General features: G+C 32.9%; 1 protein-coding gene across 1 annotated transcript in view; it reads right to left on the reverse strand.

The window, feature by feature from the left end:
• Window positions 1-2,237: 2,237 nt before the first annotated feature.
• Window positions 2,238-23,797, reverse strand: part of LOC131844740 (aminopeptidase N-like) — a 29,705-nt gene continuing 8,145 nt past the window's right edge. The window contains exons 2-15 of the mRNA XM_059193699.1: window positions 18,502-18,698; window positions 15,939-16,624; window positions 14,142-14,297; window positions 12,897-13,217; window positions 12,035-12,218; window positions 10,865-11,100; window positions 10,165-10,345; window positions 9,057-9,258; window positions 7,851-8,125; window positions 6,508-6,704; window positions 6,023-6,190; window positions 4,574-4,787; window positions 3,517-3,664; window positions 2,238-3,043 (exon numbers count right to left, since the gene is read on the reverse strand). Coding sequence (XP_059049682.1) covers window positions 2,901-3,043; window positions 3,517-3,664; window positions 4,574-4,787; window positions 6,023-6,190; window positions 6,508-6,704; window positions 7,851-8,125; window positions 9,057-9,258; window positions 10,165-10,345; window positions 10,865-11,100; window positions 12,035-12,218; window positions 12,897-13,217; window positions 14,142-14,297; window positions 15,939-16,624; window positions 18,502-18,684 — 3,294 coding nt within the window. The 5' untranslated portion in view covers window positions 18,685-18,698 and the 3' untranslated portion in view covers window positions 2,238-2,900. The remainder of the gene's footprint in view (window positions 3,044-3,516; window positions 3,665-4,573; window positions 4,788-6,022; window positions 6,191-6,507; window positions 6,705-7,850; window positions 8,126-9,056; window positions 9,259-10,164; window positions 10,346-10,864; window positions 11,101-12,034; window positions 12,219-12,896; window positions 13,218-14,141; window positions 14,298-15,938; window positions 16,625-18,501; window positions 18,699-23,797) is intronic.

Genomic DNA, 23,797 nt, shown 5'->3' on the forward strand with positions numbered 1-23,797 from the left:
ACAGAATAGAGAACCCTGTTATATAAAATTGTTTATTGATGTTGGAATTATTTATTATTAAAAATGTAACTTAACAAAGCAATTGAAAAATGTCATTATTTTCAGATCTTAGGATACTAATTTGTCATATCAGCAGTTAATAAATGACAATTTCACTGTTGCTATCAGGGTTGCCAATCGTACGATGAATTTTGTACTGGAACGAATTTTTTGGTTTTCCAAAGCAAACAAAAATGTCATGATTTTCTGATCTTAGGCCACTAATTTGTCATATTAGCAGTAAATAAATACTCTGTTGCTAGCACAAATTCACTGTTGCTAGCAGGGTTGCCAACCGTATGAGGACCTTCATGCAGGAACGAAGTTTTTGGTCTTCAGTACAAAAACATCTTCATCCTCGTACAAGTTTATAAGCATATCGATCTAAATAAGAGATTACATATACAAGACTAGAGAGTTCAATTAAGCCATTATATATAAAAGATTTTTGACTTCTTCATTTGAGTATGATCTTTTATAATTGGCCACTCTGGTGGGCAACCAGAGTGGCATTAGCATAACTAAAGAAGACTAATGTAACATATTGCTCATTGAAGTATAGCTACTGATTATTTTAGACTCTAGAATTCTACATCGTCTCAAAACTGTAGTCTGATATTCGCTTTACCTATCCTCAATTGGCAAATAAAAAAAAGTATGTAACTCCAGACCAGATAGTGTAGATAAAGTTTTTGGTACCATAAACAAAATTTTAATGTTTTGGTTTTGTTTAGAAACTTTGCTTATTTACTATTCATTGAAATCTTATAAGTTATTGTAACAATATTTCTTATTAGTCCAATTCTTTTGGATCAATATCGACCATTGTAGAAAATATTTTGATTACTTTACAATACATATCATTTAAGACTTTATTATCTAATAAAATAAAACTCATTATTCTTAAGCACCCTGCATTACACATATATTTTGGTTTTATTTGACTTGGTGTTAAGCACTGGTGACATAAAAACTCAATTATTGAAAATATGTAAACGGTATTTGTTGTATTAGAAATTTTAAAAAATCTACTAAAATTATATATTTCACTTAAAAAGAAAAAAATCTTAGCAAAACACCAATCATAATTATTTTTCTTAAAACTACACTCTTATATAGAGATTTTTTGTACTATGAATCAAAAATTACAGTTACATAAGGTCTAATTTTCTTCTTTATAACATCTGAAACACTAATAATGAATACTGTATACTATACATATAATGTTTATAGAGAAGATCGGAACCTAATATTAATAAATTAAGCTCTAGGTAACGAAGAATAAGAGATATTACACTAAAAACTCATTGACAGTGTAAAACTTCATTTGCAAGTCAAATATCAACCATATTGTCTCTCTTCTTACCATGTAGTAATAAATAATATCAACAATATGAGAATTTGACTTAAACAGCCACTTCAATAACAATGGCAATGTACGGTTAGCACCAAAAGTAAATTAACATATTTTCAAATTTATAAAGCACCATACAGTTTATAAAATACTAGCTGTGCCCGCGGTTTCGCCCGCCTTAAATTTCAATAAAAAAAATAGCCTGTGTTATTCTGATGCATAAGCTATATTAATGTAGTTTCATCAAAAGCCGTTCAGTAGTTTTTCCGTGAAAGAGTAACAAACATCTATACTTAGAAATTTTCGCATTTATTACATTAATAAGATATAAATTACTAACACAATTGAAAAAACTGATTTTACCTAATGTTGTTTGGCTAAAGTTAGTAATTCGTTTTATGGCAATTGCGTAAGGTTTCACAATAAAATACCAGAGTCTGTTATAAATCTGCCAGAAAAAAGATTTAAATGTCAAATAAAACAGTTCCTTTAAAAAAAGCTTACTATAAAATTGAAGAATTCGTTAACGATAATAATGTTTTTGTAGAAAAATTTTAAATACATAGCACTGACAATATTATCTGATTACACTAATAATGAGTGCGTAGCGATTTCTATGTTGGTTGTCGCATGCCTCTTACTTGTTACACTGTAATTATTTATATAAAAAAAACATCTATTAAAAAGAGCAACACACAAGTTTCTTGCTCATTCTTCTTGTGATGAATCTGCATTCCGAATGAGTGGTAGAATCAAAATATGACTATTCAAAAGTGCTTGTAATGAGTTTATTTGAATAAAGATTATTTCTATTTCTATTTCTATTTCTATTGAAAGAACATTGTATGAGATCAATGTATCAAAATTAGTTCAATTTGGTCAACGATTTACATCTGTAACAGTGTATAAACAATTTGTTAATTTGTGTGTGTTAATAATATTTTGGTGGTGACTGTACATAGAACGGAATTAGAATTATTGCTTGATTATTGCAATGGCCAGATTACTGTGTAAATACGTAAATATTTTAACATATTGTGATGTAGTAACAAAATCAGTATATCTGGCAACACTGATTAATATTATACCAAAGTTGTCTATGGTCTTTTTAATTTTTAATGTACTAGCGTTGCCAATTTTGATCGTACGATTCGATACGTAGAAATCAAATGAAATGCCTGATTAAAAAAACGCGCGTAAAAAATCGTACGTCGAAAATTCGCGACACCGATTACACATAGACTTTTATACATTATTAATAGAACACAACGAATTTCCATTATACAAAATTACAACAAATATTATTTACAATTATTCAAAATTTAAAAAAATAAGTAGAATCATTTACACATTTCACTAAGTTTTGTCTTGTACAAGTAACGAAAGATACGTACAGTCAGCAGCGAGTTAAACGAATGATGCGCGGTCGACATACGAACCTTATTACATGGTGATACGGTTCACTGGGATACGATTTTCGCTGTTGACCATACTGGAAAGATTTTAATTATAGACTAGTAGTATTTTGAGGCGTATCTTCTGGAATATTCGTGGTGATTACTTCTGTGATGTTCAACCCTCCTGTTGCGTTGTTAGGACTGTATGGAACTGGCGTTGTGACGTTTGTAACGGGGACTGGTGATGATTTGCCTGCGAAGCAAATTTGTCCTTATTGTTATCTAGTTATAAAGTGTAAGTTTCCTTGATAAGCGTTCCATATTGATACAACTTCACGAGTATTGTTGGAATGTATTCAGAGTAGGTAGAGACTAGGCCAGTCACATAAAAAAGTAACCTAAATTGATCATTGAAATTAACACATCTATTATGGGTTTGGTGATCCAGCGTGTTAGCACACTGCATAACTTCCGTTGATCACGTGTTCGATTCCTCGCACGGTGCAAGCAGTGGTATTCATGAGTATGATTGTTTGTATCGGTCAGGGGTGTTTTCTATGTATATTTAAAATTAAAAAAATATGTATCGCAACGTATTTTATATCAGTTGTCTAAGTGAGAACCTATAACACAAGCTCTGCATTTAACTTGGGACTAAATTTGACGCTGTGTGAATTGTCAACAAAAATATATCATAATATTATTATCATTTATTATTATACTTACTAGTAACATAATCTTGGAACCAGCGATTGATGTCAGCGGAGTAGCGCTTGATCCACTCAATGCGTAGCGTCGCCGCGTCGATCAACTTCTGTAAGGTCTGCGACATCGGCAACAACTCTTCTTTGTGTTGCATTGCGAATGATTTCAGCTAAAATAAAAAAAAAAATTGAATGGAAAACAAGTTGGCGGCTGTCTTGATATGTATAGGTAAGATACTGCAATTAATTAAGGTTAGTAAATAACGGCCTCGTCGGTCCAGCGGATCTCGCTACAGCTGGCAACATTATTTGAAAATTTGACATTTACATCTGTCAATTTAGTGTTCGGGATTAAAAAACAGACTATACATAACCTTATTCTATATCTCGAAATAAATACATTTGATACTTTTATTATAACTGATTGTACTGGTCTACTATTATTAAAAATTCTCTCTCTTCCTTTGATTTTTTGTTCTTTGTATATCTACAATCAGTAAGTATTAGTATATATGACCTAATGCGATTATAGTATAATCCTATTAGTAAATGACGATGCAAGTCTGCAGTTCATTGAGTGCACGACTTTTTATATTAAGTAATCAAGAACTGTTAAAACAGTAATAGCAAATCTGCTGTGAGCAGTATAATGGTGAATATCACAGGCGCCATCCGCAACAACCACTGGTTGAGGTAAAACGTCGCGATGATGACGGCATCACACCAATAACCAGTAGGAAGCTCCGCTCATTACGCGATATATGTGAGCACCAATCAAAACGTGGATACTCCATCCCTATGTAATTTTTATTTGTTTTAAGTTGTTGCAAGGTATAGGTAGCGAACTTTGAGCGGGCGGGCACAATAGATCTATGTAGGTCTCAGTGCTACAGGTGCAGGTATCTGACAATAGCCCAAACAACCCTATAAAAAAAAAGTTGTTGCTATAAACGCTTCATGAGAAGAGGTCACAAGTTTGATTTATCACACTCTTCCTTATCACAAAATAAATTAACAAGAACCAAGATTCCTTTGATATTAAGTTTTTTTTATACACTTGTATACTAAAGTTTTGTTACCTTATTGAGTTCATCAATATTGGATATGAACCCGAAGGCTCCGCTGAGCACCGTGGGGAACATGAAGGGATCCATTGCTGTGAATCTGTCGTAGACGCGCCGGAAGTTGTTGATGAGGAAGTCCTGCGCCAGTCTGGTACCCAGTGGAGCTTCTACGGTCCACGCCGCGATGGCGTACTGCTTCGGGATCTCCGTTATACTCTTCTCCAGCAACCTGATGGACAAGAATTAATAATAATATTAAAAAACTACCAACGAGCTGTGAAAATGAAATAATAAAATACAATTGTGAAAACAAGCAACTTGTTGATATGTCTGTCCTAGTCATCACTATAAAATTAACAACTATATATTGTGGAATTATAGAATATCAATAATAATAATAGAAATAGAATTAATTTCTATTAAAATATCCTTAATATAAGCTCTTTTGAATAGACATATTTTTATTTTACCACTCATTCGGAACGCAGACTCATCACAAGAAGAATAAGCAAGATACTTGCGTGTTGCTCTTTTGTATAAATGCTATTCTAAGTAAATATACAATAACAAGGATTAGGCGTGCGACAATAAACATAGAAACCGCTACGTACATAATTTTTGTGCAATCAGATAATTTATGATTGCCCTATGTATTTTTAGTAAGATATATACTACAAAAACTTTAGTTGGCGCGAAAGGTAATTTATTCATATGATACACATATTTTCCTAGCCACACATATCTACATATATATGTCTATGCATCTATTGTCGCTAGCCGATAGCTACTTGAGATAACGAGAAATGGATAGAAACTGGTACATTTTTTTCATTATCTCATAGAACAAACCTTCAGAATTTACTGACAATGCTTTTAATTATTATTTTTAATTAATAAAAAATACCAGTAAAACTAAGCTGTTCTTTTGGCATGCGACAACGGTTTAAGCTAGTGCCCCACCAGTGGAGGATGATAAGATGAAAATGAGGTATGCCAGTTAGCATTTAGTGATAAATTACCATGAAATTTGGTTGATGGTTTGATGATTATTGATTTGATGATGATGAAGGATTTAATGATGATGAATGATTAGATGATGATGATTTATGATTCTATTATGATTAATGATTTGGTGATGATTAATTATTTAATGATGATGAATGAATAGATAATGGTGAATGGTTAGATGATGATGATTAATGATTTATTATGATGAATGATTTGATAGTCAAGAATGATTTGATGACGATGAATGATTTGGTGATGATTAATTATTTAATGATGATGAATGAATAGATAATGGTGAATGGTTAGATGATGATGATTAATGATTTGATGATGACGACGATAGTTTCTTAGGGGAACTGCAAGGATGTGAAGCCAATATAATACATAATAGGGTTATTAGTCCACATTTCTAACAATCCCTTTCCCCCTAATTTGTACTATGACAGCGTTACTTACATAGTGATGAGCCCCTCCCTGCTGGTACTCGGCAGGTTGTTGATGACGATACTCTTGACAGTGGGATCGGTGGAGTTCAGGAACACGTTCCAGAGGAATTCGAACTCCTCGCGACCACCATGTTTTAGTACAATGTTGTACACTAGCGAACGAAGGTAGCTTGGTATACTGTGGGCATAATTTATAATTAAAATTACTGTTGTAATTTAATGCGGTTGTCTTAATCATTACATAGTATATAATAAAGTCGCTGTCTCTCTGTCTGTCCTATGTATGCTTAAATCTTTAAAACTACGGATTTTGAAGATAGAGTGATTCAAGATGAAGGTTTATATGCATAATACATGTAGCGAGTAGCTATTATTATATATGTATTTACAAAAAGAAAATTATCTAAGTAATTATATCAGTTGTCTAGTATCTATACCACACTGGAACTAGATGGCGCTGTGTGAATAGTTACATATTATTGTACTAAAACTTACGGATTATTATTAATGTCTGTTTGATTTGCCCATTTATTAAACTCATCCCTCGCCCACCGCAAACACCTAGGTGATTCGACGAAGCACTCCCACATCACCAAATTCTCAATAAGGAATGCCTCATTATCGTTCTTTGGTTTCTCTAGTCCATAATTTAGTCTTTCTAGCTGAGTCTTCAATATTAGCCTCATGTAATCCTGTAACCAGTATAGAAATAAATGTTAACTCATATATAACATATACATAGAAATAAGAAATAAGAATATGTGATTGTTGATATGTAAAAATTTTGTAAAACATCTATGTCAATGAATTTATTATTATTAGTATAACATATGTTAACCGAGGAATTCCTTTTATAATTACGCAGCGTATAACGGGCGCTGTCTCTCACAAGAACGTGTCAGTACGTCTGCACAATATAATGTTATGTATATATTTTTGATATGAAATATTCCACCCGCTCCGGGTTCTAGGGCGCAGCAGAAATTTAAAAAATGTGGGAAGTTTATGAGGTGTGTGGGATGGTCGAGAGAGACGAGAGAATAGCGGGAAGTTTATGGGGTGAAAGGCGAAGGAAGAGACGAACGAGGGATACTGCAGTTATATGTTTCAATTCCACAGTATTTAAACAAATAATTGCAGCAGTTGGGGATGTCAGGGTCGCGTATCCGATGTTCTTACTCAAGCAAAAACCGCTAGAGCAGAATTTACCTCTGACCGAAATACATCATGTACTTAGAATATTACAATTTAACGAATCGAGTCTAAAGTAAAATTATTTTTGATATGGTCATAACGTATTATCCGTGAGCATTCTCAACGGTCATGTTAGATATGGAAGAAATTTTAATACGAAAACTTCTAATATGTATACATAGGTCCTACACGTGCACAAAAGTTTGACGTTTGACGTATTTATACGTCCGGCTCGGTTAACAGGTTAAAGGGTGATATAATAATAATATTATGTAATGTAATGTAGCCTAATTTATAAAAAAACTCTCTTTAATCTGTGCCCTTTCCACAATGTGCTATTATGGTAGAAACTTGAAATGATTCTAGATTAAACTACATTTGTATTCTTGAGTATGATCGTTTGTATCGGTCTGGGTGTTTTCTATATATAATATGTATGTATTTACGAAAAGAAAATATATCTATGTATTTGTATTCGTTATTTAGTAACCATATAAGTTTTAGCTATCTTAACTTGGGACTAGATGGCGCTCTGTGAAATGTCTTGAGATTATTATTATTATTTACCTATAGATATAGATTTCTCATACTATCCTCTTCTAACTGGGAACAGACTGTAAAGTACAATTTTACTACATACATACCTGAAAGTAAATAAATCCTGAAGTGGCCTTCAAGTTGTGTCTCAAAAATCCCATATTATTCAAGAGTAGGTCCCAAACAATCTTGGCATCCTCTCCATCTATGACACAGGTGGTGAGACCCAACGCGTAGCTATAGTTCAGTTGAGCGGCTTTAGCCAAATTGAAGGCATCATCAATGAGTTGTGCCTTTGTTATCGGCGAGTTCACGTGCCCAGACTTCAGCGCTTTGCTGAGTAACTCCCAATTCTTTTTGTCGTAATTCACACGGTAATAACCTGTTAAAGAACGTAATCTTACTAAAGTTATAAACACGAAAATCTTAGGAATACGTGTACAGAGTAATAAAAAAAAAATAGGCCAAAAGAATGTCGACATAAAGGAAGCGGCAGAATTTACCCTTTATTTAAAAATAAATTATTAATACGAACGTTTGTGAGTATGGATGGATGTTTGTTACTCTTTCACGTAACAACTACTACATCACCATCATCATCTTCATCATCAATATCTTGTACTAATAGTATAAACGTGTAAGTTTGTCAGTATGGAGGGAAAAATGAATGGTTGTTACTCTTTCACGCAACAATTACTACATCATCTTTATCATCATTGTCTTAGCAGTATAAACGTGGAAGTTTGTGAGTGTGGATGGATCTATGTATGCTTTTTACTCTTTCACGCAAAAACTACTGAACGAATATTGATGAAACTTTACAGTAATATAGTTTTTATAACCTATACTGATGTATAGGTAATAAAGTTATAAATCTAACGCGGATGATACGGACAGAGCTAGTAACCGTTAGTGCACCCGCTTGCACTAACGGTTTACGCTAACGGGGCACCAGGGGAGGATGATAAGATGAATACTGACTATTCATCTTCAGTTAGTCCATCATAAAATTGACCGGGATTTATCACGACGGCTTCCAGGAGGAACTGCGTGGAGGTCAACTTGACATGTATACATGGCTAACAATGAGTCATCAGTTCACATTATTGACAATCCTCTTCCCTCCGGTTATTATTATAACTAGCTACTCGCCCCGGCTTCGCACGGGTGTACATGTATTATACATATAAACCTTTCTCTTGAATCACTATATCTATTAAAAAATCACTCTTATCTATTAAACGGATTTTGAAGCGGTTTTTTCAATACAGACAGCGACTGCGACTTTGTTTTATACTAGTAATGATACTAACCAACAGCGTCTACGTTGATATATAAAGCTTGACTTTGGTTAACAGGTAGGATGACAGTTTTAGCACGCTCGCTGAGCCATAACTTGGGCTGGGCGCTCCATTCATTGCGAGCAGCTGTAGTGAGCGCGGTATAGCTGATGGGGATATGCCATAACTGATCCACCATGTTTTGGTACGGTTCTTTGGTACTTGTGAATAGCCTCTGAAAAGAATATCTGAAGATAATTGCTGAGAAGTCTAACATAAATATAAAGTTTGTTAGGTAAAAAACTGGTCCCATAACCAGATATAATTAGTGAAAATAAAGAAATATGCTTATAGACGTTTATTATAGAGTGGAGTGACAGAAGTGTATATAAAACTATTGTATAAAAAAATCACATATTTTAAATATGGACAAATGAATATACAATTGTGACAGTGATTCTCATTGTAGGTCTAACAAAAAAAAGACTATATAAAAACGTCAATGTATACAAATAAATATAATTGAAGCGTCTGTTTGTAATTTCAAATCAACAGTTTTACACTAAATGCATATAAAAAATTCTGTCTTGCTAATATATGATACGTCTGGACCGATTTCAACGGGACTGTGACTCGCAGATTGTTAATATTTTAAGTAGTAACTTAGCGTAGGCTAAGTTACTACTTAAATAAATTTAAATAATAAAAAAATTAATAAATTTTCGAAAATTAGAGTAGCTCTAATTTTAGAAAATTTATACATATTAATAAAAAAAATGTTAAATTCGGCGTACAAAGTCGCTAGTTAGTGATAAATAATTTTTGCTGTAAATCTGAGGTTTAACACTCTAAACAGACAACATTGTATACATATAAAAAGAAAACATCGGCATTAACAGGATCTTACTTCTTATTCTTCTCATTTGATTCGCTCTTGATAGATCGGACGTGGACATTATGTAGTGGTTTTTTGCCACCATAGTAGGTTTGCTTATTTGCCAGCATAGTATTATAAAAAAAAAAAGAAGAAGTGGAATGAGAGGCAGATGTTATCCGCCTCATGACAGCTCGCCATTCCTCCTTCCTGGCTGCCATTCCGGTATACTCGTGGAGTGTACCGCCTACAACAGATATTACTGACCTGTTGAAATTCCACTTCCCCAGTCTCGTAGTTCCGTATGACGTTGACGACCGGATACCCGGCTTGGCGAGTCCAGCTGTTCATGAACTTTACCAGAGACAACTCCTTGAAATCCGGGAGGGCGGCGGTAGCTTTTGACATAGCGGCCCATAGGTCATTTTCTTCGGCGTTCGTGTATTTCCTGGGTTCACATTAATGGGATTAAAAATTAATTGTAATGTAGTATTCAATAATAGACAGAGTGATTCAAGAGGAATTCAAGAGTTTATATGTATAATACTTGCTTGTTATAGTATAGAATAAGTTGAGAAATTCAAATAATGCATCCGTGTGAAGCCAGGACTGGGTGTTAGAGTAGGGTATCCCAGTATTTGTCCTAGTTGAGGGCATATGGGGAGCGTTCAGGGTAATGTAATTATTTTAGATTTAATATAATAGTAATTAATTTAATAAATAGTATATCAATAAAAACTGATTATTAAAATAATTTGTAACAAACTGTAATAAGATTCTGTTTTGTTAAGATACATTTAAAATGATGATTTCTGACATTTTCAACTGTATTTTATTACACGGACTATGTTTAAAAAAACCTGTTGTCATGTCTGAGTTCTGGAGTCTATACACCGGGGTTTTCACATCTTAGTTTTAAAATTTCAGAGATGACAACCCTACTAAGGTAGGGACAAATAAAACTTACCAATCATTAAGGTAAATAACTAGTCCTTTATGGAACAGGTCTTCGGTGATTGTGTGGTTCAGCATACGAATCAAGTTGCTCCCTTTAGTGTACGATATCTCGTCGAACTTCTGCGATATTTCCGATGCATCAATGACTTTCCTGGATACAGGTGATGTGTTCTTCAGTGCGTCAGACCTTAGCAGGTCCATTTTGTCTCGAGTCAATGACTCTAGCATATTCCAACTTGGTTCAATCTGTAATTCCGATGAAATATTAATTTTAATTTAATTTCTGTTATATTTGACGACCTCGGTGGTCTAGTGGTTTAGTTCCGATGGTCGCAGGTTCGATTCCTCACAGAATTTCCTCAAATATTTGTATTTATAAGTATGATATTCATGAGTAAGTCAAAGAATAGTAGTTATATATATTGTACAAACAGTTGGCGTTTGCAATCGGATAATATATACAATTTGGGAGGAGTGGGATTGTTAGTAATGTGGTAAGCAAACCATGTCAAGTTTACTTCCACAGTTTAAAGCAATGGTCCTCCTGGAAAACATCGTGATAAATTCTTAGTCAATGCCACAATGGGTAATTGACCTGACCTCATGCTGTTCTTTTTATCATCCACTGGTGCCCCAACAGCCTAAACCGTTAGTGCTTGCGTGAGCGCCATTCCATTATCATCAATAAAAATATATAATATTTATAAGATTTCAATATAATTTTATAAATGGATATGCTGATCACATATAAAGTGGGATAGTACGTAGTGTGGACACTTAATTATGCAGTCCACTCCAATCGATCCCCCGTCCAATTCAAACGGGGATCGCAATTACGACGGCCTGAGCCGAGGTTCGAACCTCTAGTGGTGCCCTTAGACTAAAGTCGTATCCGTCAGGCAGGAGTTGGCCTTCAGCCGCTCCATAAGTCCTTCTTTGGTTTGGAGTGCCATCTGCACTCGCTGGCCAACAACATTAACGTCCAAAAAAAAAACTTAATTATGCATGCCAAATTCTGATGAAGAGTGTGATTCATAAATCACAATTTATTCCATCTTATAAACTACTTTTTAGGCAAAGTAAAGACATTTGTATTTAGTGTAAAAAAGAATAAGAGATATATATATATACATACATATATATATATATATATATATTGTAGTATATACATAAAACTCACGCGATCAACCCCGACGTACTCCACATATGTGGCGAAGCCCTCGTTGAGCCACAGATCGGTCCACCACCGCATGGTGACCAGATTTCCGAACCACTGGTGAGCCAGTTCATGGGCGATATCAATGGCCACATTCTGCTTGTCGCGAGGTACACCTTCCTTCTCGTCGAAGAGGAGTGTTGTTTCCCTGATGTAAGAAAAGGATGATAATTGTTATAGAAATTACAAATAAGCTGATGACCAAGTGAATGACGTGAAGAATTATCTGATGGAAAGTAACTGTTCATCCATTTATAACAGCTAAGAGGAGACTTGTCTCTCTGATGCTGCTAAGTATCGTTTAGAAAAAGTCTACGGGTCTTCTATGGGAATAGGTATAAAATATTACAATACAATTCCTAAGTATATACTGGAATTACCTTTATATAAATTTATCTGTAAAAATTATATTTCTTGAGCAAAGCTTATTACTTGCTAACCAACAAGCGTGCATACAATGTAAATAAAGAATTATAAATATTAATTAAAGAATTAAATAAAGAAAAAATTATGTTTGATTTGATTAGAAAAAGATAGATTACAGAAATTACAAAGAAGCTGATATCCCCATTCGATGGTAACTGATCTTTAACAATAGGCCTCTTGTTAGGGCCTTTGTACTTGCGGACTTTCAAAGCATAAATGCTTTTACAATAATAATACAACCTTATGAAATTTTATTTGCCTTGTGTTCTTTACTTAATCCAAAGTAATTAAATGTAACTAATTTTAAAGCATTACTCTATGATCTCTTTAGCGACTTTTAATCATATCGGTAGAAAACCAGATATTACCAATTTTACGTGTCAAATAAAATTGTACTTACCTAAAAGTGATTAGGCCCCAATTTTCCATGGCACCACTCGAGAAATCCGGTATCGCTATTAGATCTAGCTTATCTAATGCATATGGAACTCCGAAGAGGTCTTCATAATAATCCAACAGTTTGGGCGTAATGCTAATAGCGTATTTAGCTTTATCTATCAGTTCTGGTCTGGTCCATACCCTGATTGGTTTGGTTATGTTGTCTTTACTTAGGTAAGTGGTATTCAGTGATTTGAAGTCTGATAATATGTAAGCAACAAGGTATGTGGACATGTTGACGGACCTGTCGAAGTGTGTCCATTGCCACCCTGGTCTCTCAGTGCTGTAAATGTGTGAAGAAAGAATAAGAATTAAATGTAAAGAAATAGTAATAGAAATAGAAATAATATTTATTCTAATAAACTTAAAATAAACACTTCATAGACATATTATTTTAGTCTACCATTCATTCGGAACACAAATTGTGTTCATTACCATTCTGGTCTCTCAGTGCAGTGAATGTGTGAAGAAGAATAAGAATCAATTGGAAAGAAATAGAAATAATATTTATTCTAATAAACTTAAAATAAACACTATAGTTATATTATTTTATTCTACCACTCATTCGGAACGCAAATACTGTAAATGTGTGAAGAAGAATAAGAAATAATTGGAAAGTAATTGAGATAATATTTATACGAATAAATTTAATAAGTGCATTTTTAAATAGCATTATTTTACCAGCATTCGGAACCCACTCATCACGGGAAGAATGAGCAAGAAGATTGCGTAAAAGAAGAAGGAACATAAAGAATCATTGTATTTCAACCAACCATACATTATGATAATGAAAAAATATGTAATTATAATCAAACAAGCACATCCCATACACCCGCCTGTCGCCTTCAAGCGGGCGGGCGACCTTTTGAAAATTTTTCCATATGATAAAAAAATTCTTACGGTAATATTCCTGGACAAAATAAGATAATAATATTTTTTTACTGATATCAAAATTTGTAAATTGAATTAGTAATTAGCTCGCTAATTGATGCCGCATTATTTTCGATGGTCGCGGGTTCGATTCCTCGCATGGTACAAACATTGTTTCACTAATATTATGTATGTATTTTCCATAAAAAAAGGTATATATATATATAAGTTTTCTAGTCCCTATCAGTGATGCTCTGCTTAGCTTGAGACTAGATGGCGCTGTGTGTATTGTCCAGGGATATTATTATTATTATAATTAAGTAAAAATGTGACTTACATTGGTTCTTCATTGATAACTTTCATGTTGGACAGAGCTGTAATATTTGTTGGATGTGCAATGCTTATTTCGAATTTCGCTTTGAATGCCGGCTCGTCGAAACATGGGAACGCAGCTCTGGCTGAAGTTGGTTCAAACTGGGTAGCACCTAATTTTCTGAAATAGTAATAATCTTTATTCAAATAAGGTTCCCCTCAACTATGGTTAAGTGCAAAGATGGCTGGCTCGTCCGTCATACTCGTGAACGGGTGTGGCATGTGGGGAACTGGTCTGTTCAGGTTGCGAACACTGATTAAATTTTTTGTTCTTTGCGATAGCATGTGCTGGTGGTCACTCTATTCTCCCAATTTTGAATTTTAATGACTGGGTATTATTATAAACATGTTCCACTATTATTTGAAAGAAATACGAGCTGAGTTTCTTCTCATCTCGATATCATTCCGAACTGAAAGTAGATTTGACATATCATAAGAAACTGTAATAGACCTACACGAATAAAGATAATTTGAATTTGAATAAACTTAATACACTAATAGCACTGAATAATCATATTTTGTTTATTCTATGTCTCATTCAGAGTGCTGACTCATCACAAGCAAAATGATTAAGAGAGAATGATGCAAGACACGAGTTGCGGCAGATCATACGATATGGCGCCTCTACCTTGCACATAGAATAATATTTTTTAAAACATCATTGAAATATTTTAACAAATCACATGATTTTTTAATGGGTCATAATGGAATGGTGCACCTGTCTGCGCTAACAGTTTAAGCTGGCGGGCACCAGTGGAAGATGATAAGAAAAACATGTCAGAACTCGCAATTTCAATACTAGTCCCTATTATTAGAACCTGTGGTTTCAATATCACAAGAATAGGAAAGAGGCATTATGATATTGTTTTTATTAATAACAAGCTGTACCCGCGACTTCGTCCGCGTGAAATTTAACTTTATTTTTCTAAAATGAAAGTAGCTTAAGTTACTCCTTATTACATCAACTATCTGCCAAAAAGAGTCCCGTTAAATTCGGTCCAGCCATTTCAGAGATCCAGAACAAACAGACAGACAAAAATCGTAAAATATGTTATTTTGGTGTATGTACCATATTTATATTCATATGCATGTAGTAAAAAACTGTTATTTCAATATTACAAACAGACATTCTAATTTTATTTATATGTATAGATAACAAATGCCCTTACTCTCATTTTAGACATACATATGTAGTAATTTTGTTTTTATTTGTTTTTAAAGTTACTGTTATGGTGAATTAAACAATCAATTTTTCCACATTTCTCTGAAAATATATATCAGTAACTCAACAGACAGAGAATAATTCTTTCATTGATTTTCAAATTAGATTTGTTACCAGTGTTTACTATTGCCAGACAGAAAGACAGAAATTAAAATAGTAATTTATAGACTAGTAGTGGATTAAATAAATTTAATATTTTAATAATTAAATGTTTTAAATATATTTAGTTGTTATAAGAATACAGAAAAAATGACACAATGAAAATTATTCCTTTCAGTATTCTGAAACAATTTGTAGTTAGTATTAAGAATTAGTTTATTTAAGAATACATTTGCTACACAAAACATGAATTTAAATTATATTTCAGTCAACAAATGTGATTTTATTTTACATTACTCAAGATTGTTTATGACTAAATATCCTCTGATGTCAATGGAAATGTTTAATATTCAGCATGGTAACAATAAATTCCAACACCTTTAATAATATAATTGATTGGATTAAATACTAATTAAAGGAAACATTAATTTAAATACATACTTGACTTCCTGTTGACTGTTTGTGTATGTGCTTTTGTAGAAACCAGTTAATGAATTCGAAATATCTCCTTTAAATGATAACTGCAGTGTATAATCCACATTAGGTGTGAGAGATGAAGCTAATGTCAGAATTAGCCTGTCTCCAGTACTTTCTGTTATTGACAGGATTTTAATATTCCGGACCGTACTATGAGTTATTTGGGTGTCTATAGGTGTCATTGGAGTTGTCTCTGTTACATGAGTAGTGTCAGGCTCTATAGATATAGGTGTTTCAGTAACAATTGTTCCATTTTCAGTAGTTTCATTTCTCGTACTAGATTCTGTAATATTCTCTACAACTGTACTAGTAACATTATCTACTAATGGAACAGTAATATTCTCACTGATATCTCGTTTTGATCTACCAAGTAATACATCAAATTTCTCATATATTTGCTCTGTGAGTTTAGCGTCTGCATTAATACTGAGGTTTTTGGAGTGCAATATTATCTCCTTAACTCTCTGATTGGCCCTGATCGTTATATACACTTCACCCGAGAAATTTGAATTCTCCAAGTCTGTGGTAAGTTTTAATCTATAGAAACTCGGTACCACACTGGAAGGGAGCCTAAGGTCTGGAGATGGTGAGTTCGCCAGGCCAAAGGGCTCTGTTTCATCCCAGAATTCTGTTGTTTGGCCATGAGAGATCTGAAAAGTGTATAATATTATAGATTAAGTTCAAATTTTATTACATTTTAAACTGACTAGTTTGCACTGATTATTGGTTGTACAAATATTATAGGTACCTGATAAACGAGACATAATATAGGGAACTTTAATAATTTCAGATAATAAATTAATTTTTGTATCATACAATTTTTCGATAGAGTAAATAAATAATTTATGACAGAAATTATCTGTATAAAATAGATTAATTATAAATTGTATATTAGATAAAGCATATAAAATATATTTTTGTACCGAGTATATATTATTACGTATATATTTCTTGATGTGAAAACTTGAATACAAATATTTCAGCGCAATAACGGCTAAAAGTTTAGGATAGTTATTTATAGATAATTAATGAAATTAATATCATAATTCTAAATGTATTAGAGAGAAAACATTATCTATTATTATTATTACTTACAGTTTTATTAATACCATTAACAATCGTCGAATTAAATATAATTAAAGCGATAAATAATCTCACACACATCTTCAAATTATAACAACGAAAATATCACAGGTAATGAATGAAACTTGTCACAGAAATATTTTAAATTAATAATTCTATCTCACATTTTGGTAATAATTGCGTTTATTACACAATATTCATATTATTTCATTATTTATATCGAATTAAAATTCAGCGTTTTCTTTAGCAATGGGTTGTCATTTTGACGTTTTACTTTTTTTAAATAGCAAAAGTCAAAAGATCGCTTGAGACGGGTCTCGTGAATTTGATATTTCGTTACTTCCGTCCCTGAACGTAGAGATAAAAGGGCACTATGATACAGATAGGCGGTTTTAAATTCGTTTTTTATGTATGATTGTCTATTTCAATGAAATTGATCTTGACTTTTAGGTCACTAGATATCGTTTTGTTTAATAATACTAAAATTAAGCGATGATATTTAACCGTACGTCACCGACTTCGCAAAGTTCTATAAAATAATGGTGATCATTGCTACGTGCTGAGATATTTAATGTCTACTAACGTTTGCAAAAACACTATGACTCATTTTATGAAAGACTTTTGGGCCATAAGTGCTCTCTATGCGACTAGCGGTACCTATTGGTCATTCCGGTACCTATTCTGTATACAGTTAAATTGCTATTATATACATTATTTTTATAATATTGACGCTATTACGTTATTTTTATAATATAACAGAAAAAAGAATTATTAATTGAACAAAAAAGATTTGCAATTTCACTATTACCTACGTTAACATTAAGCAGAATATATGAAAATTGGAATACCTATAGATATATATTTTAATAAAATATCAAATATGACCAATGATCACCCGAGTATCCATTTAATAAGTGAGTAAGCCCTCCTATCTCCCTTGTTATTGTAGACACCTAAGTATTATCCCAATAGTTAGGCGTCTAGTTACCCATTAGAGGAAAAATTAGATATTATTTGGTCGCAGAAAAATTAATTACATTGTAATAGTAGTAATATGTGTGAATTTATTTGCGAGCAACAAGTCTGAAGTCGTCTCCAACTCACGCTCGTATCATTCAGGTCTGATAGGCATCTTGTCACTAGTATAAAAAACTTTAACTTATATTCATCCTTTAAAGAATATATATATATATATATATATATATATATATATATATATATACACTAGATAATTATGTAAGTAGGTAGATAGACAGAAATAGTTTTTTTTCTAATAAATTCAATACAAGCAATTTTTTGATCAGTCATATATTTTATTTTATTGCTCATTCGGCTTTATTCAAATAAACTCAATATAAAAACTTTTGAATAGTCATATTTTTTTATTCTACCACTCATTCGGTAAGCAGAAGTATATACGATACTTAATTATACATTTACCAACCTTAAAATAAGTTATGAAGTATACTAAAACGCCAACTAGGGCAGCTACGATGACTGATAAGATCACCAAACTGACGCATACGCATGTAGAAACGAACATTCCGCCCTTTCTTCCATATTGGATGTCATCAGCGCCGTGCGACTCGTACGCCAAGAATTGCTGACGGCTGTTGGACAGCGTCATCTTGGCATATCATTCTGTAAAAAAAAGTTATGTCAGTATTTAAAACGATTTATTAAGCTGCAGTATTTTTTTTTATTGATTTGATCTGTGCCCGCGACTTCGTCCGCGTTGAATAGACGACGAATGCCAATTTGCCATACTTTCATCCCCTATTTTATTTTACTCCCTGAGGGTAAAGTTTTTATAGACTTTGAATGTGATATTTATTTATATTTAATTAACTTTAAAAATGATGATTCTTCCGTATGGAAGAATTATCAAGGTTGCATATCATTTTCAACCCTTTTTTCGTATTAAAAATAGCTTATGTCCTTATATTAGTATTACTTAGTATTTCTCAGGGTCGAGACTATTTGTGTACCTACCAAATTTCATTTAAATCGGCTCAGTAGTTTTGGCGTTAAAGCGAGACAGACAGACAGATAGACAGGGTTATTTTAGCTTTTATAATATTAGTAAGGATTGTATGGTGTACCCGCCTTGGATAATGATATACGTTGGCGGGGCACCAGTAAAGAATAACATATACACGAGGTCAGACCAGTTAGTCTATTATGACCAATTTTTCTTCAGGCATTAATCACGAAGGTTTCCGGGAAGACAGTGGAGTTCAACCTGAAGTGGTACATTGACAGCAATGTTACTACCACGAAGAATAGACGTGGAACAAGCGATTTCTTTGATAACGATAATATTATCTGTCTAAGTTCTAGTATTTATTATATTATTGATGATGAAATGTTGCTCCCGCTTGCGCGAAAGTCGAATTGACCCGAAATTAAACAAGCGGTTTCCAGAGGCCAGTGGTGTATTACGGCTCTGGATGTAAGTCTTTTTGTGGCTTAATAATATTAGATATAGACTTTAATGATATTATAAGGATAATAGTAATCTCGGGACAATTCAAACAGCGCCATCTAGGCCCATGTTAAGCTAGCTAAAACTTGTGTTATGGGCACTAGACAACTGATACAAATACACAGATTTTTTTTGCAAATATTATACATACATATTATAGATAAAAAACACCCAGACCGATACAAACAACAATGTTCATGAATACAATTGTTTGTGCTAAGAATCGAACCCGCGACCATCGGACGTAAAGCGGTGTATTAATCCGCTAGACCATCCAGGTCGTCAAATATTACTTACAAAATGGCTACATAGCCGTAGTGGCCGTCGTAGTTGAGTTATTACTTTGGGTTAATAGGTGGGTAATGGTTTGAATCTTTCATCTGTTAAATTGATTAATCTGCTGCATTTGAGAATTGTTGTCGTTTTGTTATTCTATTACAGCTTTTTATTTGAAGTGACAAGTTATTTTGTGTTACATCTTAAAACTATTATAATTGCGGAAGTTTGTGAGTGTGGATGGATGTTTGTTACTCTTTTACGCAAAAACTACAGAATAACACATAGGCTATAAATTTCACGCGAGTGAAACCGCAAGCACAGCTAGTAAATAATAATGCGATAGTATTATCTACAGTCCATATTTCTCAAATATTTACCTATTTATGTTTAAATAAAAAAAAATGTACTTTTATAAATTTTATGACACACTCATAATATACACCTTTTTTTGCGTCGGGTTCAGTAAAACGATTATGAAGAAAGTTCAGATATTATTATTTTAATGATTTTTTTTATCATTATATTCATTAAGTTATATGATAATGTACGTATTGGTAAAAAAAGAATTTTTCAAATCGGTCTTATAGTTTCGAAGCCTATTCAATACAAACAAATAATAAAGTATTTCTCCCTCCTTATAATAAATATGTAAAGTTTAATATGTATATTGTTGTAGTCCAGAAGTCGTATGTTTTTTGGTTGTTATTAAATAAAAAAAATAGTTAACTCCCATACATAAAGGGCTGGAACAAGAATATTGCTTCAAGAAAAAAAACTGTAAATTTCGTATGTTGCTGGCCGTACATGAATATAATCCACTATACGGTGTAGTGGTCACGGAGGACGGTTGGATTAAGTAAACACGTCACCGATAGCTCAAACTTCAGGGAATGAGCAAAGTGAGCAGTGTACTGCATCACGTTACTCACAGTTTAGAGTTCAGGGAATGAGCAATAATAATAGATATACCTATAAGTATTGTAAATTAGACTTTCGTCTGTCGTTTCATCGGGATCGAATGGGTGATGTAACTTTGAACTGACGTACAATTTTCGGTAAAATTTGAAATATCTTCTATTTGGTTTATTAACGAGTGATAACGTTAAAAATTTAATAATTGTTACAACTTACAAGAAACGTATTAATTTTGGGCTCGAATTATTACCTACTTAACAAATATAAACAGTTTGATGTAATTTGACATTTTTAAAATCACATCAAACTGCGCTGTTTCAAGGTTATGTCAACTGTTTGTTTTTGTAGTGATGTGACCAAAGCGACCTGAGCGGCTGGACTTTAGTAACCGTTTTTTTAATGGATGCATGGGCAGCCGCCTGCGTTATCGGATTAAGATGGTGGGGCCCCAGTGGAGAAGAACTACAAAATAGGTATGTTAGTTGAAAAAAAAAACCATATTTGAAATAAAAGAATAAGGGCAAAATCATAGCTACACTCTTTATTTTTGTATTCAGGTACACTTCAAATAATTATGACTGACTGATTAGTTAAATAACTATTTATTTATTTCAATTTTGTTACTTTGCTGATTGTTATCACACAAAATTCTTAAAAATGTAATTCTGAACAATATTTATTTAAAAGAGCAACACGCAAGTTTCTATCTCATTCTTCTTGTGTTGAGTCTGCGTAGAATTAAATAAACCTAAATAAAGGTGCTTCTGGTCTGCTCTGATAACTATGATTTATTTAGTTATACAATTATTTATTTATTTATATCAACTTTGTTACTTAGCAGATTGTTTTCATACATTATTCTTAAAAATGTAATTCTTAACAACATTTATTTAAAAGAGCAACACGCAAGTTTCTTACTCATTCATTTTGTGATTCATTCTGCGTTCCGTATTAGCGGTAGAATTATGAAAATAGAACTATTCAAAAGCGCTTATATTTAGTTTATTTGAATAAATAATTTCTATTTCTAATTTAAAGAACTTGATAACGGTTGTTGAAGCTCGTTTTGTTGCACTCGTTATCACCAACGTTCACGCGAGTATACAAATCAAAATGACTGAGATTCATCATAAATCAGGTAGACGTAGACTCCACACAGTGGTGAAAGAATGATGAAGATGTATGAAATCTATTCACACAGGTACCATTGTGAAAGCCTGCGTCCTCTGACATATATTGGGAGTTGTTTGTTATAAAAATACGTGGTTTTTGTGTCCGTGTTTCCACAATCAATTCTTTGATGTTGCTTTGATGAAGGTTTAAGCCGATTTCTTTGGGCCTTATGACAGCTTACTTAAATAGTGAAAGGTTGGATATAGTTGTATATATACTTAAAAATAATGTACCATTTTCTCATAACAAAAAAATGAAAGAAAAATAAGCTTGCTGCTTTTTTAAATAAATGTTGTTTTAAATAAATAGATCTTGATAATGCTACTAAAGGTTTGACGGTCTCGGCGGTCTAGTAGTATAGCACACCGCTTTACTTCCGATGGTCGCGGGTACGATTCCGCATACGGTGCAAACATTTGTATTCATAAGTGTGATTGTTTGTATCGGTCGGTTGTTTTATGTATGTATTTATAAAAAAATATCTAAGTATTTATATCAGTTGTCTAGTACAGATAACACAAGGTCTGCTTACTTGACTAGATTGCGCTTGGTTACTTAAAGGTATTTTGCTCGAAGCCAGAATTAGGTCTTATTCTCGGTTTCATGACAAATCCACCACTTTATAATAAAAAAAAACAAAATTAAATAATAGCACTATTATAATAAAAAAAACAAAATTAAATAATAACACTATTATAGAAACCGCAAATTGTATTATTGAGTATTGTAAAAAATCTTTGCGGTTTCACTAGTAGCATTAGGTATACTGTGGTTTTACTGACAGCCATACTATACCTATATAGTCAAATATTCTAAAATTTATCTGTTTGTCAGTCTATTTAATATCTGCTCACGATAAAAAACTAATCTTATTAAAGTTATCTTTTCTAAAATAACGGACGAAGCCGTGGGTAATAAGTAATTGCATACCTATATTTTTTAAACAATTTATATTGATTTTATGAGAACAGTAATGATCGAATATTTAACATAGAACTATCGAATATTTTTTTTTTCAAAATATTCAAATTGCACTATCTCTAACGGCCGCCGTATCAGCTTCACCGCCGATAGAGGGCGAGTGCAGATGGCACTCCAAAACCCCGCGGAAGGACTTATGGAGCGGCTGAGGGCTAACTTCTGCCTGACGGATACGACCTTAGTCTGTGGGCACCGTTAGGTGTTCGAACCCCGGCTCAGGCTGTCTTAATTTCGATCCCCGTTTTATATTGGACGGGGGGATCGATCAGTTCATTACAGCAAATCGAGTGTTAACAGCAATAAACAGCAAGTGGTTGAACGAGAACAAAGCGTATAATAGCTATAAATATTAAAAAATCTTACCACAATATAAAAGAGTGTTTTTAAATAATGTAACTAATTTATCATTATATTAAATTCAATATTGACTCAATAAATAGCTATTTTATATAGTATAAATGTATTTATATTAATGTGTAATATTCTCTAAATTCACTTAAACACTGAAAGAATGAGAGCAGAGCATATAAAGTTAACAATATTATTGTAATAACGTAGTATGTGTGTCAGACACTTTGCGTCAATAGTAAAACCGGTGTATTGATTATATTGACCACAACTTGTGTTATAAATACAGAACTTACGGTTTTAGTGAATTATTATTGTAGTTTTATTTTATACTAGCTTTTGCCCGCGGCTTCGCTCGCGTTTATTTATCCCCTTAGGGGTGAAATTTATCAAAATCCTTTTTAGGGGATGCCGACGTCATACCATCTACCTGCATGCCAATTTTCAGCCCGATCCGTCCAGTGGTTTGGGCTGTGCGTTGATAAATTACTACGTCAGTCACCTTTAAGATATATATATTTAGATTGTTAAATACAGAAATATTTTTTCACTATACCTT

The sequence above is a fragment of the Achroia grisella genome, unplaced genomic scaffold, assembly GCF_030625045.1.
Source record: "Achroia grisella isolate CSIRO2021 unplaced genomic scaffold, CSIRO_AGI_Agris_v1 utg413, whole genome shotgun sequence".
NCBI lineage: Eukaryota > Metazoa > Arthropoda > Insecta > Lepidoptera > Pyralidae > Achroia > Achroia grisella.